General features: G+C 46.4%; 1 protein-coding gene across 1 annotated transcript in view; it reads left to right on the plus strand.

Annotated features, from left to right (window-relative positions):
* Positions 1–5,712: 5,712 nt before the first annotated feature.
* MDN1 (midasin AAA ATPase 1) overlaps positions 5,713–16,684 on the plus strand; it is a 125,963-nt gene continuing 114,991 nt past the window's right edge. The window contains exons 1-5 of the mRNA XM_068117494.2: positions 5,713–5,900; positions 6,950–7,236; positions 12,371–12,640; positions 14,085–14,192; positions 14,681–15,158. Of these exons, the coding sequence (XP_067973595.2) occupies positions 5,841–5,900; positions 6,950–7,236; positions 12,371–12,640; positions 14,085–14,192; positions 14,681–15,158 (1,203 nt within the window). The 5' untranslated portion in view covers positions 5,713–5,840. The remainder of the gene's footprint in view (positions 5,901–6,949; positions 7,237–12,370; positions 12,641–14,084; positions 14,193–14,680; positions 15,159–16,684) is intronic.

The raw sequence follows: 16,684 nt of genomic DNA on the forward strand, positions 1-16,684 counted from the left end.
TTGCTTCAGCTGACATTTGTATTCTCCAGATTGAAGCACATTTTGACCAAAGTTAAAATAGGAAATTCTCAAAGTTCAGGTCAATGACAGTAACGTTGGAAATAGTCTTCCCGTGAGGTAGGCCTGATGCATGAAGTATGTGCCCAGGTTCCTTGATAAACACTTCACACCTGATATATTCATTTGTGCAGATGATATGCAGCTACTGAACACACGTGGACCCGTTGCCATTCCCGCATCCACTGCAAAGCAAGGCTTTATCTTGGGGTGTACAACGTCACAAGCTGCACTACCACTCTGCCTCTTCTTTTTCCTCCACTTCTTCTTACTTTCCTACTTTCCTACTTTCCTAATTTAAACAACTTGCCTTTGCCTCTTGGAAGGAAAATCCAACTGAAGGTAATCTCAGTTCCTTCCACCAAGCTCGGAACAAGTGTGTGTCTACCCTCAGGAGTGCCAGGAAGCACTATCTCTCCACACTCAAGATTGAACTCTCAAACCTGTCTCCTTCCCCAAATCCTGGTGGCGTCTGGTCAAATCTGTTTCTGGTGTTTGTTCCCCCTCCATCCCATCCCTTACCTCAAATGGCGACAGAGTTGACACCACACGCGACAAAGCCGAATGCCCCAACTCTGTGTTTGCCTCAAAATCTTGTGTCCCAAACCCATCTCTCTCTATTTTCACCTTTCCCAGTTGAACCCAACTGCTCCTGGACTCTGTGTCCTTCTCTTCTGACGCGGTGGAGAAGTTTTTGTCTAATCTCGACTCTGATTCTGCAACTGGACCAGATGGCATCAGCCCACGGGTCCTAAAATCCTGCTCTTCCGCTCTTCTCACCCTCTCTCTGTTCTTTTCACCCTCTCTTTTGCTCAAGGTCATCTGCCAGCATCTTGGAAATCAGCAAACATTACAGCTTTACACAAAAAAGGTGCAAAAACAGATCCTTGCAACTACAGACCAATCAGCCTGCTCCCAATTATCAGCAAAGTCATGGAATCCATCATTGCTTCGGATATCAAATCCTTCCTCTTCTCCAATGGCTTGATCTCTGATCATCAATTTGGATTCAGACAAGGTCATTCTACTCTGGACATGTTGCTTCTGCTGTCTCAACAATGGATGGAGGTCCTCAATGGCAAACAGGAAATCAGAGCTGTCTCCCTTGACATATCACGTGCCTTCGATACGGTCTGGCACCCAGCTCTGCTCACCAAACACTCCTCCTATGGTATCCATGGCAATCTCCACGCATGGCTTGGGGACTTCCTCTCTGGTCGTAGTCAACGTGTGGCCCTGAATGGATTTCTCTCATCTCCCCTGCCTGTTCTGGCTGGAGTTCCCCAAGGTAGTGTTCTGGGCCCTGTGCTATTTCTGGTCTTCATCAATGATCTCTCCGTCTCTCTGCAAAATCCTCTCTATCTCTTTGCTGATGACTCCACTATCTGCCGCTCCATTCCTCATCCCTCAGTTCGGCAGTCTGCAGCCTCCTCACTCTCTGAAGACCTGGACAAAATCACAGACTGGTCAAACAAGTGGAACATGTCTTTCAATCCTGACAAATCTCACACTCTTACGATGTCTCTCCGAAAAGACCATTTGGAAAACACTCCCATCCACTTTCTCAACAATCCTCTCCAAGAAGTTCTGTCGCTCAAGCTTTTGGGTCTCACTATCTGCCATGATCTTTCTTGGGAAAACCACATTTCCAAGCTGGCCTCCAAAGCTAGTCGCCGACTGGGCATCCTCCGTCGTGCGAAGTCCTTCCTTGGCACACCTGAGCCCCTCACCACATACAAGGCTTTCATCCGCAACTCAATGGAATACTGTTCCCCCCTCGGGCCGGTGCTCCTGCCTCACACCTAGCTCGGCTTCACGCTGTTGAAACCAAAGCTTTCAGAATCATTGGAATCTCCTGCGATGAAGCTAACTCTGAAGGCCTTTCACTCACTCACCGCAGGCAGGTTGGTGGTCTTTCTGTCTTCTACCGACTCCTCTCCGGCCTTGCTCCCCCAGCTCTCTCTGTGCTCTGTCCCCCAAATATTCCTACAGGTCGCACAAGATCTGCCAGCCACCCTCTGATGGTTAAACTGCCAAAATCAAGGCTCTCTGCTCACCTTCACTTCTTCATTCCTCTTTTCTCCCACCTCTGGAACAAACTCCCCCACTCCCTTCAATCCCACTCGTCCCTCCAGGTCTTTAAAACAGCTGTTCACCACCATCTCTTATCTCCCCCCATCCAAAACCTTGATCTTTTCTACCCCCACTAATTTTCACCCCAGATACACTTTTTTGAATTTCCAACTTCTTTCCTGGAAGTCCTTGCAGTGTCCATATATTTTATACCTCTCCCACGTCCCCCCAAGCCCTCTCCCCCCCACAGTTCTCCCGATGTCCCTGCTCTCAAATGTTGTGCTTGTGTCCGTCCTTCCCCCTCTCTCCCCATCTTGTCTACCGCTCCTCTTATTTTGTGTTTTGTGTGTCGGTTTGACTTTTTGTGATGAATGTTAGCTCTTTCACGAGCCTCGATCTTGTATACAAAAAACAAACAAAAAAAAACTCCTCCTCTTCTTTATTCCTCCTCTTCCTCTGCTTCTTCTTTTCATCCTCTTCTCCTTCCCCTGCTTCTTCTTCTTCCACTTCTTCATATTCCTCCTCTTCTTCCTCTTCTTCTCCCACTTCTTCTTATTCTTCAACTTCTTATTACTCTTCTTCTTCCACGGTTTCTTATCCTCAGCTTCTTCTTCTGCCTCCTCTCCCTCCTCCCCTTATTCCTCCACCTCTGCCTCCTCTTCTGCTGCCTCCTCTTCCTCCTCCCCTTATTCTTCCTCTTAATCCTTCCCTCCTCCCCTTATTCTTCATCTTCTTTCTCCTCTCCCTCCTCCCCTTATTCTTCCTCTGCTTCTCCCTCCTCTTATTCTTCCTCTTCTTCTTCCTCGTCTTATTCCTCTTCTTTCTCCTCCTTTTCTTCTGCCTCGTCTTCCTCTTTTTCTTATTCCTCATCTTCTTCCTCTTTTTCTGGTTCCTCGTCTTCTTCCTCCTTTTTTTCTTATTTTTCGTCTTCTTCCTCCTCTTTTTCTTATGCTTGGGTTCTTCCTCTTCTTCTTTTTGCCTCCTCGTATGCTTCTTCTTTTTCCCTCCTATTCCTCTTCTGCATCGTATTCTTCTTCTTTTTTCCTCCTGCTTCTTCCTCCCCATCTTCCTCCTCTTCCACTGCTCTATACTCTCTGCTTTTCCTCTTATTATTTTTACTAGGGCATGCCCGTACTATATATATATCTAAAATTATATCCCCCCCCTCTATTTACATGAAATGGTTTGGTCCAAAGCGAACGGCTTGCGAGTACGGTGACAATCCCCCCCCTCTATTTACATGAAATGGTTTGGTCCAAAGCGAACGGCTTGCGGAGTTTGGTAAAGAAATCGCCATAGCGTGCACAAACGCGCAGGAAAGCGAAAGAATCGCAAATTAGTTTTAATTAGTTTTAAAACATAGTTTAACGCCAACATAGTTTGCCAACGTGAAATAAATGAATACGCTCTCAAATGTGCCGTCCGAGGCAGAGTCTGTTCGGCACGTTCGGCACACGTGATAGCTCGCTGCTCTCTGATTGGTTGAATCGTTTTTTGGACATAGCTCGGTAACTACTTGTCCGATTAATATGAAACCTTGAAAAGGCACATCCTCGGGTCCCCAGCAATATACCTGGCAAGTTTAAAGTATATCGGACCCGTGGTTGTCGAGAAACAGCGGTCACAGACATACATACATACATACATACATACACACAGAGATTACTGGAATTATAGATAGACTAGGGCATGCCCGTACTATATATACTAGGGCATGCCCGTACTATATATATATCTAAAATTATATCCCCCCCCTCTATTTACATGGAATGGTTTGGTCCATTCGCAAAGCCAAAGGCAAAGCGAACGGCTTGCGAGTACGGTGACAATCCCCCCCCTCTATTTACATCAAATGGTTTGGTCCATTCGCAACGACCACAGAACCCCCCCCCCCCCCCCCTCTATTTACATCAAATGGTTTGGTCCATTCGCAACGCCAAAGCGAACGGCGAACGGCTAAATCGCCATAGCTCGGTAAGTACTTGTCCGATTAATATGAAACCTTGAAAAGGCACATCCTCAGGTCCCCAGCAATATACCTGGCAAGTTTTTTTTTTTTTTTTTTTTTTTTTTTTTTGTATACAAGGTCGAGGCTCGTGAAAGAGCGAACATTAATCACACAGAAAGACAAACCGACACAAAAACATATAACATCGGGAGCGGTAGACAAGATGGGGAGAGAGAGGGGGAAGGACACAAACACAACATTTGAGAGCAGGGACCGAGAGACATGGAGACATCGAGAGATCTGAGAGAGTTTAAAGTATATCGGACCCGTGGTTGTCGAGAAACAGCGGTCACAGACAAACATACACACATACACACATACACACATACACACATACACACATACACACATACACACATACACACATACACACAGAGATTACTGGCATTATAGATAGATATCTAAAATTATATCCCCCCCCTCTATTTACATGAAATGGTTTGGTCCAAAGCGAACGGCTTGCGAGTACGGTGACAATCCCCCCCCCCCTCTATTTACATGAAATGGTTTGGTCCAAAGCGAACGGCTTGCGGAGTTTGGTAAAGAAATCGCCATCGCGTGCACAAACGCGCAGGAAAGCGAAAGAATCGCAAATTAGTTTTAATTAGTTTTAAAACATAGTTGAACGCCAACATAGCGGCAACATAGTTTGCCAACGTGAAATAAATGAATACGCTCTCAAATGTGCCGTCCGAGGCAGAGTCTGTTCGCCACGTTCGGCACACGTGATAGCTCGCTGCTCTCTGATTGGTTGAATCGTTTTTTGGACATAGCTCGCTAACTACTTGTCCGATTAATATGAAACGTTGAAAAGGCACATCCTCGGGTCCCCAGCAATATACCTGGCAAGTTGCAAGTATATCGGACCTGTAGTTGTCGCGAAACAGCGGTCACAGACAAACACACAGACACACACACAGACACACAGACACACAGAGATTACTGGAATTATAGATAGATTACTCGTCTTCCTCTACTTTTTCTTTTCCTCTTCTTCTTCCTTATCTTACTCCTCTTCCTCCTCCTCCACTACTTCCTCCTCTTCTTCTTCTGTACGGTACAATTCAAATAACCTTTTCATCCCAGCCCATTAATTTTTCAATAGGTGACTGATACTGCTAGTTAACTATAAATGCGAAACAAAACGTCTAATTTAATCCATCAGTGGGGCTTGTGTGGTCAAGGTGCGGCCCGACACGTTTCCAAGGAATGGTCACAATAATTCAGGCAGGACCGCCGGCTTTATGGTCGGTTCTCCGCGTTGTTCAACAACAAATGCAGCTCCATATCCACATGTGTGGAAGCACAACTTCCTATCTTTAAATGGAGCTTGCTTTTCTTTTTTTTTCTACAGTTATGCCATACAATAATATTAGCGTAACAATTACTTGAGGTGTACATCGGCGCTTTTGTTAGTCCGACTGTTGCACTTCAATACGTTGTTTAATTGAAAAAGAAAATTTAAACGTAAAAATTTCGACTTCGATTCGACAATGTTGTTGATCTGACATGATTGTGCTTCACCAAATTCACTTGTGTAACATCGTTACCAAGGGTAACCGGAAATGGCGCGTGTTTCCTGAAGCGTCCCACGTGGTGGCTGTTTAAGCATGCCGGTCACTGAACCAAACGTGGCTACACCTTTACTCTGATTGTCTCCCTAAGCATTTTATGTTTCCCAATATTTTCGAATCTGTACGAAATGGCATCTTCAGAAGAAACGCCGCCGGATATTTTGATGGAAATCTGCCGAGACGAACAGGTACAGTTGGTGGTTTAAATGATTTTAGCCACAGAGTAATCAAGTGGGTGACAAATGGCAAGCGAGTTTAAATTACACGTAAATGAACTGACCAGATATTATTCGACCATCTATGAATGTTTTAACTTACTTCGGAGTACGGTAAATGACAGCTCGTGGCTCTGAAGGCAGCGGTTATACACTTATATAGCCGGTACCGGTGACGTTTCTTTAGCAGTGCCATCTGGTTCCGGTTCCGATGAACGTTGCATTTAAAGCTTATCTGCTGTTATTAGTCTAATCTTCGTGTCTATATTATGTTTCAATCGGCACCAGTGATGACGTTGGAATCGCAAAAACGATTGCCGGTAAAATAGCGTGATGGTAATGTTACCGGTACCGGTTATATATAATGTCTGCTTGGATTTATAAACTTAGGTGGGTTAGTATAGGTTTGAATGAGATTTGCAATTGTGTATTACATTTGTTATGGGGTTGAGACGGAAGAATGTCAAAGGATGTCGTAATGACAATCCGTAAAAGGATTTTTGGTGTCGTATGTTGGTGTCATTGTTGTTGGTGAGCCTGGCGTTGGTTTAGCGGTTAGGGTGCCGGCTTGGGATCCTAGGATCCTGGGTTCGAATCCCGGTCGATCGCTGAATTAACGCCAGGGGGGTTGACTCAGCCTGTCATCCTTCCGAGGTCGACAAATTGAGCACCAGCTTGCTGGGATGAATGATCATGGTGTGTACCCCGATTTAGAATAGGTACACCGTATCCCTGCGCATCGTAAGAGCGTGAGCAAGGGTTGGCATCAGGAAGGGCATCCGGCCATAAAAACATTGCCTCAAACAGGGAACCATGATTGTCATGGGGCCCGCAAGGCTAACCCACGCTCTAGTGGGGAAAAATGGCCTTAAAAAAAAAAACGATCATTCATTCATTCATTGTATGTTGGTGTCATTCCTACCTTGTTTGGTTGTTTTTTGGGGATTCCATCCTGATATGTTTATTTTTTTTTCTTACTTGTTTGCAATAGGACTCTGAATGTAATCCTGATGTCACCGCAGGCCAATGGAATGGAGGATCCAGCTATGGCGCTGGATCAACTTGAGAGTCTACTTCTTGACCCAGAGCGCGCTCTCGAGGTGCCGCGGCTCGCCCGGTCCCTGTTGCTTGAGCTTTTGGAGAGAGTGGGATCTGCAGTGAGGCTGGAGCTAAATGAATGTAAAGAAAGTGTGAAGGACGCCGAGTCTGATGAAGGAGAACGATATAGAACTTCAGCGATACTTGGGCGACATGAGCGGCTGTGCGTTGTGCTGTCAAGGTTGCTGCACATCAGTCCAGATGTCGAAAAGTAAGCTTCCTGGTTCTGCTGCTGTTATTCCCTTTCTTGGGGTTCTCAGGATGCCCACAACCGATTGTGAACATTTCCTTGTTCAAAACTTTCTCTGGACTGGTTGACATTCTATCACAGGTGTTGCTTGAAGCAATGCCTTTGGTCAGCGTAGAGTTGTGGAACTTGGCCTGAGTGTGTGGCACTCAATGGCGTAGTGTTTTTAAATTTATAGCTACTGCGCTATCTCTACTATCCGCAAGAGAATGTTAACAGATGGTAAAACTGGAGTAACGTCCCCTTCCAAAGGACGGCGCGCACATTATTGTAACACCCTGCCTGCCAACCTCCAGGATGACAGTTTATCGTTGGGTTTGGGATTGAGCAAGGCCTGGAGGACTCGTATGGGAATACTTGTCTCTTTGAAAGCTCATGTCCACGTTGGTTGAGAAGTTTATGCATTTTCTCAACTAAAAGTTGAGGAAATGTTGTGCAGAGGATGTTTTGAGCATCGGCCCTTCATCGCAACAAAGCAGAGGAGCCCTATTGCAGCCCTCTCTTTCACTCTGATGAAGGGAAAAGGCTCAAACATCAGCTGCACCTCATTTCCATTGTTGGTAAATGTATTCTTGTCAACTGTCGCACACTAGCTGGTGTTTGCTGAAGCGAGGTAACAAGACCGTCGGTTATAAATCTTGCACAATCTCATTTTGTCAACTGCCTACACGACAAGACCGTCGATGACACAATTGTTGGAAAAGAAAATGACTATGAAGAAGAATGCAGGCACAGGATGATGAGGGTGAAAGCTCTGAGCACTGCTGTCCAGACTTTACTGGTGCCGGGACAGCACCGACGGCGTGCTGGGCGAAAGTAAAGGCCGTGGGTGGAGAGAAGGCCGGCTCGGGGAGCATTCAACCGAACGTGTTCGTGCTTCCTGCTGCAGAAGATTAGCGCTCTTATGCTAACTTCCAGGGGATGCGTCCGACACTCTTTAATGGGATAGAAGAGCACGTCAGTCCATCGAACGCTACGGCCGGAAGTCGCTGAAACAACAACAACATGCATTTTAAGGCCATTTTCCCTGCAAGAGCGAGGGTTAGCCTTGCGGTCCCCATGACAATCTTCTCCATTTAAATCTTCTCCAAAATCTTCTCAGCTGAAAGCTGAGGTTTCATTGGTTATTAGGTTGCGTCATGTTGGCGATCATCGTGGGACGCTGCACCCTTCATGACAATGCACAATTGTTGCCGACAAACGATGTCTAGCTTTTACGATGATCGCTGACGTGCCGACATCCGGGAATATCCAAACCATATCGTAAAAAACCAGCAGCGGTGCAGGTTTGGATATTCCCGGATCATCGTAAAAGCTAGACATCGTTTGTCGGCAACAATTGTGCATTGTCATGAAGGGTGCAGCGTCTCATTTTTCTTCCGCCTCTGCTCCTTCTTTCTCAAATCCACGTTCTCGCTTGGAGACTTTTCCCGGATTGTTTTTCATGGTTTTCATGGTTCTGTTTGGATATTGTTGGAATATGTTTAAACCGCAGCCGTGATGCTGACCCCCCCCCCCCCCACCCCGCCAGAATTTCCATGTTTTAAACGTTTCCCAGTGTGTACCCTGGTCAGAATAGGTACACCGTATCCCTGCGTGTCGTAAGAGACGACTAAGAGGGTTGGCGTCAGGAAGGGCATCCGGCCATAAAAACATTGCCTCTAAAAGAGAACCATGACAATTACAAGTACATATGGGCAGGGTGCAGCCCGAAGTGGAGATCGGTTTCTGAGGTTTGGGACATGGAATGTAGGATCAATGACAGGGAGATCAGGAGAAGTGGTGGAAGTATTGGTCAGAAGAAGAGTGGACATATGTTGTGTGCAAGAGACGAGATGGAAGGGAAGTGGTGTGAGAATGGTGAAGGGTAGGCAGGGACAGAAATACAAGTTTGTGTGGCAAGGGTGCCCGGAGGGCGTGAATGGTGTTGGTGTCCTGTTTTCTGAGGAGTTTGTAGACAGTGTGGTGAGTGTGACTAGAGTGAGTGATAGGTTGATGATGGTGAAAATTATGATTGGAAAGCTCTTGGTGAACGTGAACGTCATCTCGGGATATGCTCCGCAGGTTGGTCGAAGCGATGAAGAGAAGGACAAGTTCTGGTGTGCGATAGAGAAGCTGATGGAAAACGTGAAAGATTAGGAAGTTGTTGTGGTGGGAGGAGACCTGAATGGACATGTGGGAAGGAGTATGGATGGTTTTGAGGGAGTTCATGGGGGTTAGGGATATGGTGTGAGAAATGGAGAAGGTGAAAGGATTTTGGAGTTTGCTGATGGAGCTGATTTGTTGATTTGTAATACTCAGTTCCAGAAAGAGGATAATAAGCTTGTTACATACACGTCAGGTGGGTCGACGACAACCGTTGACTACCTGATGGTGCGTAGGCGAGATAGGGGGCACCTCCGGGACACAAAGGTGATCCCGGGGGAGGAGGCTGTTTCACAGCACCACTTGGTTGTCTGCGACATAAGGGTGAAAGGTGCGAGGAGAGCTCGGCGGGTGAAGTACCAACCGAGAATGAAGGTGTGGAGGTTGAAAGAGGTGACAGTAAGGGAGGCATTAAAAGAGAGGCTGAGTAGGGTCGAGGATGATGTGGTTGAGCTTGAAAGTGGTTGGATGTCAATGAAAACTAGTCCGTTGGGAGCCGTTGGTGAGGTATGTGGATGGACAAAAGGACCACCGAGGCACTCGGAAACATGGTGGTGGGATGATGAAGTTGGAAAGAGGATTGACGAGAAGAGGAAGAAGTTCAAGGAGTGGCAGAAGGCGAAGGGTACGGGAGCAGAAACGGCAGAGCATGAAAGTTATAAGGCAGCCAAGAAGGCTGCAAAGAAAGAGGTAGCAAAGGCGCAGGAGGCATGTAGGAAAATGTTCGGAGAACGCTTGGATTCGGAAGAGGGTCAGAAAGCAGTATTCAGGATTGCAAAGCACATAGCGAAAGAGAGGTGTGATGTGATGGGGGTGAGTTGCTTGAAGGATGAAGTGGGACAAATCGTTGTCGACCCAGATGGAATTAAAGGAAGATGGAAAAGATATATGGAAATGCTGTTGAATACAGAGAATGAATGGGATGGCAACATCGAGAGTAACCCAGTTTTAGGACCGGCAGAGAAGATAACTGAGAAGGAAGTTGAGGAAGCGATAAAAGCAATGAAGAGTGGAAAAGCGGGAGGGCCGACGGGAGTTGTGGGAGATATGTTGAAGGCAGCAGGAAGTTGGGGTGTGAAGAGAATGACAGAGATCTGTAATCTGGTGGTGAAAGAAGGCCGCATTCCAGTGGATTGGGAACTGAGTACCCTCGTCCCTCTATACAAGGGGAAAGGTGACCTTCTGGAGTGTGGCTCGTACCGAGCGATAAAGTTATTGGAGCATGGAATGAAGGTATTGGAAAGGGTGTTGGAGAGGAGGATAAGGAAGAAAGTGAAGATCGACGAAATGCAGTTTGGATTTATGCCAGGAAGAGGAATGACAGATGCGCTTTTCATTGTGAGGCAGTTGCAGGAGAAGTACATGGAGAAGAGGAAGAAGTTGTTTCTTGGGTTTGTTGATCTGGAGAAAGCATTCGATAGGGTTCCACGCAAAGTATTGACATGGGCATTGAGGAAGTTAGGAGTGGAGGAATGGTTGATCAGAGTAGTGATGGCAATGTACAAAAGAGCGCGCATAGCTATAAGGACGAAGGACGGGAACAGTGGCGAGTTTGAGGTGAAGGTGGGAGTGCATCAGGGGTCGGTACTAAGTCCACTACTATTTGTAGCTGTGATGGAGGTGCTGGCTCAGAACGTAAAGGAGGGTTTACCGTGGGAGTTGTTGTATGCAGATGATCTGGTGTTGATTGCAGAAAGTATGGATGGACTGAAGGAAAAGATGAACAAGTGGAAGGAATGTATGGAGACAAAAGGTCTGAAGGTGAATATCGGAAAGACGAAGGTGATGGCAAGTGGTAAAGCATGTGGTGAGGTGGAAAGAACTGGGAAGTGGCCGTGTGCTGTGTGCAGGAAGGGTGTCAGAGTGAACTCCATTCAATGTACAATGTGCGCTGAGTGGGTTCATCAAAAATGTAGTGGTCTGAGAGGGTCATTTACCAGTGTGGCAGCTACATTCAAATGTAAGGTGTGCACAGAGGGAGCTGCAGATGGAGGAAATGTTGAGTTGGATCTTGGAGACGGCGTGAAGCTGGAAGGTGTGAAAACATTTTGCTACCTCGGAGACATGCTGAATGGAGAAGGTGGATCAGACTCGGCAATGGTTGCTCGAGTGAGATGTGCATGGAAGAAGTTTCGGGAACTGAGTGGCGTGCTGATGAGGAGGAGAGTGTCGCTGAAGCTGAAGGGAAAGGTGTATGCTGCATGTGTGAGAAGTGTTATGATTTATGGGAGCGAGACATGGGTAATGAACGTAGAGCAGCAACGTAGGCTGGAAAGGGTGGAAATGCGAATGGTTCGATGGATGTGCGGAGTATCGTTGAGAGAGAGGAAGACAAATTATGAATTGTGAAAGATGATGGGAATATTGCCTGTGATTGATGCTGTGAAGAGGAACAGGTTGAGATGGTTTGGTCATGTGTTGAGGAAGGATGAAAGTGACTGGTTGAGAAGAGTGATGGAAGTTAATGAAGAAGGAAGTAGAGGACGGGGAAGACCGAGAAAGACTTGGCTAAAGATGGTGGAAGAAGAAATGCGGGCAAGGGGGTTAACAAGGAGAGATGCAGAAAATAGGGCAAAATGGAGAAGATTGTCATGGGGACCGCAAGGCTCACCCCCGCTCGAGCAGGGAAAATGGCCTTAAAATGCATGTTGTTGTTGTTGTTGTTGTTGCTGACGTGCCTGAAAAACTTGTTGACGTCGGACGTCAAGCTCCGCACATTACACGATTATAATCAGCCTTTCACAGATGAAACTACTACAGACGTTCACGGTGCATTGTGGTTCCAATGGCTGACAGTCAATAATTTAGCATAATGAATGGCGCTTACATGAGCCTCGACCTAGTATACAAAAAAAAAAAAAAAACCATATAAATACTATTCCCCGGTCTTATTGTGATATTGTATCCAATGGTTTTTCCTTTTTATCCCTACCTTTCCCGCTCCCTCAACCAGTTTTGTGCAGCGGTACTTTGTTTCGGCCCCACCACCATTTGCTCGACTCTTCTCCACCAAGTGTGCGCGAGGTTCCTGGGATACGGCTGCAAAGGAGGTGGCCACTCGGACAATTGCCGCACTCCACGAGGCGACCGACAGCATGGCCGTAGCGCTTGCGGAGCTGATGAGGGCGACCTACATGCTGGCCAGTGTTTGCCCGGCAGCTGCACGTTGGCACTGGAGCGCGTGTGTCCCACTGCTGCAGCACTCTGAAGGAGCTGTTCGCTGGTAAGTGAAATGGAATGGGCCGAGTATTCTTGTATAGGAATAACAGTAGGTTTTTGATGCTTTACACTTATGATCATATAGAAGGCACATGCTGAATCCCACGGGTTTTGTTTTTTTAAGTCTCATTTTTACCTTCGCAAAAGCGGAAGGTTATGTTTTGATCGCTGTGTATTTATTTGTATGTCTGTGTGTGTGTGTGTATGTTATTCGCATAACTCAAAAAGTATTCAACCGATTCGCATGAAATTTGGTGGGATGATAGGTTATTATCCGGGAACCATTTGATTAGATTTTGGAATCGATCGGGTCAAAGGTCAAGGTCAAGGTCATGAAAAGGTCAAAATCGTCTTTTTACCATAGCGCGGTAGCTGTAGCTGCGGCGAAGGTATGCGCTCTACCGAGTGCCCGTTCTAGTTGAGCTTTAAATAACCCTCGACACGTCTATCCGTCGCTTTGCTGACGGATCTAATCAAGAGACAGCATGGTGTACTTCAGAAACGTATTCCATGTCTATCTGTGAATATAAATGAAGAAGTAACTAGAACGGGCACTCGGTAGAGCGCATACCTTCGCCGCAGCTACTGTTCTGTACTTGGCATGGGAGTGTAGGGAACAGAACAACAAAAATACGATTTTGACCTTTTCGTGACCTTGACCTTGACCTTTGACCCGATTGCTCCCAAAATCTAATCAAATGTGTCCCGTATAATAACCAATCATCCCACCAAATTTCATGCAATTCGGTTGAATACTTTTTGAGTTATGCGAATAACATACACACACACACACACACAGACATACAAATAAATACACAGCGATCAAAACATAACCTTCCGCTTTTGCGAAGGTAACAAGCGAAAACGGATGTTTTATAACACGTCATTGTTGTTGTCATGGCTGTGGTTGTCTGATTGTCTGATTGTCAGTTTGTGATTGAGGAACAACTTTAGTATCAATTTAATGTTATATTTCGAACGGAACAGGAACAGGAATCGGAAAACGAGGCTGTTTTTTTTGTTTTGTTTTGTTTTTTCACTTGGGTTTTTGACGTCTGGTGTTGGCTTAGTGGTTAGGGTGCCGGCTTGGGATCCTAGGATCCTGGGTTCGAATCCCGGTCGATCGCTGAATTAACGCCAGGGGGGTTGATTCAGCCTGTCATCCTTCCAAGGTCGGCAAATTGAGTACCAGCTTGCTGGGATGAATGATCACGGTGTGTACCCCGATTTAGAATCGGTACACCGTATCCCTGCGCATCGTAAGAGCGTGACCAAGGGTTGGCGTCAGGAAGGGCATCCGGCCATAAAAACATTGCCTCAAACAGGGAACCATGATTGTCATGGGGCCCGCAAGGCTAACCCCTGCTCTAGCGGGGAAAATGGCCTTAAACCGATCATTCATTCATTCATTCACTTGGGTTTGTGACGTCGCTCTTGGTTTTGCACAGGTTTGCAGCGAGAAGCTTGGCCGTCGTGACGAAGATGAGCGATGCTGAGAAGGACAAACTCTTGAACAAGATATTGGGTGAAGGAGAGTTGGCTGAATATCGTGCGCTGTAAGTTACAACAACAACGACTACTACTTCTACGACTCATTTAATGACAATTTCCCTGTGTTAAGGGACTGGTTTGCTGATGGCCCCTCTCCACGTAGTCCTGTCAAAAGCATTCTCTTTCATTAACTCCAACAACTGCAGGTCTCTACTGATCGCATCCTTCCAGGTCTCGTCTCTTCATCCGGTAAACCGTTGACTTTCTTGACCGACTCACCTTCGCCTTCCCTCCACATGCCAAAATCATCTTGCTCTTCTTTTTCCCAACTGTTTCTCGGTGTGACTTGCTTGGAGCCACTTCCTTATGCCCACACTACCCCACACATCCATCTCGTCATCCTCAGCTCTATCCTCAATATTAATCTCTCCTCTTCTACCTTCATTCGCCATGTCTCACTACGGACATCAGAACTTGCTGTACGTAAGATCAAAATTTCCAGCATTGTGAAAGGACAAATGTGAAGTGAATCTTTGGTTTGTCTGGCCCACAGGCTTTTGGCAGAAATTCTTCAGCGGGAGAAAGACCTCAATGAGATGCAGAGCGAAGGCTTTCCTGGTCAAAATGGAGAGTCATCGGGCGAAGGTGTTGGGCTTTCCAAGAAGCGACAGTCGAAGCTGCCGATTGCTGGTTGTCCAGCGATCGATGGGAGTAATGAGCCCACCGGTGATGTCACCAGTAAACTCACCGCATCTGTGAATGTTTGTGGAGTCGTCCTTTCTCGCCTGTCTCCTGTAGCCGTCGATGAAAAGCGGTTGCCTTCGCTGCACCTGCCTCTTGTAATGGTGTCCTCCACGGTGCGCCATCTGCGCTCTTTGGCACTCGCGGTTTCCGGGCACCGCCCTGTGCTGCTTGAGGGGCCCGTGGGTTGTGGAAAAACTGCTTTGGTGGAGTTTCTAGCGACGCAAACTGGTCATGTCGGCTGCAATAGACTTCTTACTGTGCAGCTTGGTGATCAGACGGATAGTCGGGTAGGTTGTTGCGTCCTTTTTGGTTCTGTTGTCATTTTCAGCAGCAATTAGAATGTTTTACTCATTGCTTTGAATATAATCGCTTCGACCTTGATTTACCACTCGGTGTGTGTTTGGTAACCATGATAATATTGTGTGTGCACCTGTGTTCACCGCACCTGTCGTGTCCCCTCCCCACTGTTTGGCGGACACATTTTACTCGGCCTCTTGTGGACCTGACCTTTGAAGAGAATTGATATCTCTCTGAATTGAATAAAAGATATTGATATCTCTCCGGCCTTGCTCCCCCAGCTCTCTCTGTGCTTTGTCCCCCAAATATTCCTACAGGTCGCACAAGATCTGCCAGCAACCATCTGATGGTTAAACTGACGAAATCTCGGCTCTCTGCTCACCTTCACTCTTTCATTCCTCTTTTCTCCCGCCTCTGGAACAAACTCCCACACTCCCTTCAATCCCACTCCTCCCTCCAGGTCTTTAAAACAGCTGTTCACCACCATCTCTTATCTTTCCCCATCCAAAACCTTGATCTTTTCTACCCCCACTAATTCACCCCAGATCCACCTTGTTTGAAATTCCAACTTCTTTCCTGGAAGTCCTGGCAGTGTCCATATGTTTTATACCTCTCCCACCCCCCCTTTCCCATGCCTCCCCCCCCCAAAGCCCTCTCCCTCCCACAGATCTCTCGATGACCCTGCTCTCAGATGTTGTGTTTGAGTTCCTCCCCCTCTCGCCCCATCTTGTCTACCGCTCCCCATGTTATATGTTTTATGTGTCGGTTTGTCTTTCTGTGTGATTAATGTTAGCTCTTTCACGAGCCTCGATCTTGTATACAAAAAAAAAGAAAAAAAAAAGGCATTGCTAATGGATGAAAATCTTTTGGATCGAACATCTAACTGCTGATCCAATCGGTCTTCAGCACCTTCATGGAAGTACTTCCTTCCTTACCAAAAGACACTCGACTAACAATATATAGTATTTCCAAAATTAGACAAGGGCATCACAGTACTAGACATTGGCAATCATGAAGAGATCCCCGTCGGCACCTACAATCCAATGATGGCCATATTATTTTCGGACTGCTATATGACCTTGCCCTTCAACATTTAGGGATAGAGTAAATTAAGAAAATGTGTCCCCATCTACAATCTATCCCTAAAACTCAACATCGTGAAAATCGGAGGAACATTATTTAAGTTGTGATCAAAAAGGTGTCTTTTGTTAATTGGGTCACAATCCGAAAAAGTAGGTCAAGGACACTAATTAAATACCAGGTGCACAATTTCAGTGCAGGTACACTAATGTGAAACAAGAACAACTTGGAAGGGCAAGCGGTAATTGATATGCCACATTTGCAAAATTGAGCGATGACAAAAACCGCATTTTTTTTTCAGACCGTCATTTGACATTGACCTTTAACCCAGAGGGGTGTGACGTAAATTAAGTGTAAATGCACCTTGCTCTAAGCTATATAGAGAAAAAAAACAAAAAAACCCACCGTTTAGAGGCCATTTTTCCCCGCGAAGCGG

This window comes from Myxine glutinosa, chromosome 5, assembly GCF_964187855.1.
Source record: "Myxine glutinosa chromosome 5, kmMyxGlut1.1, whole genome shotgun sequence".
Taxonomy (NCBI): Eukaryota; Metazoa; Chordata; class Myxini; order Myxiniformes; family Myxinidae; genus Myxine; species Myxine glutinosa.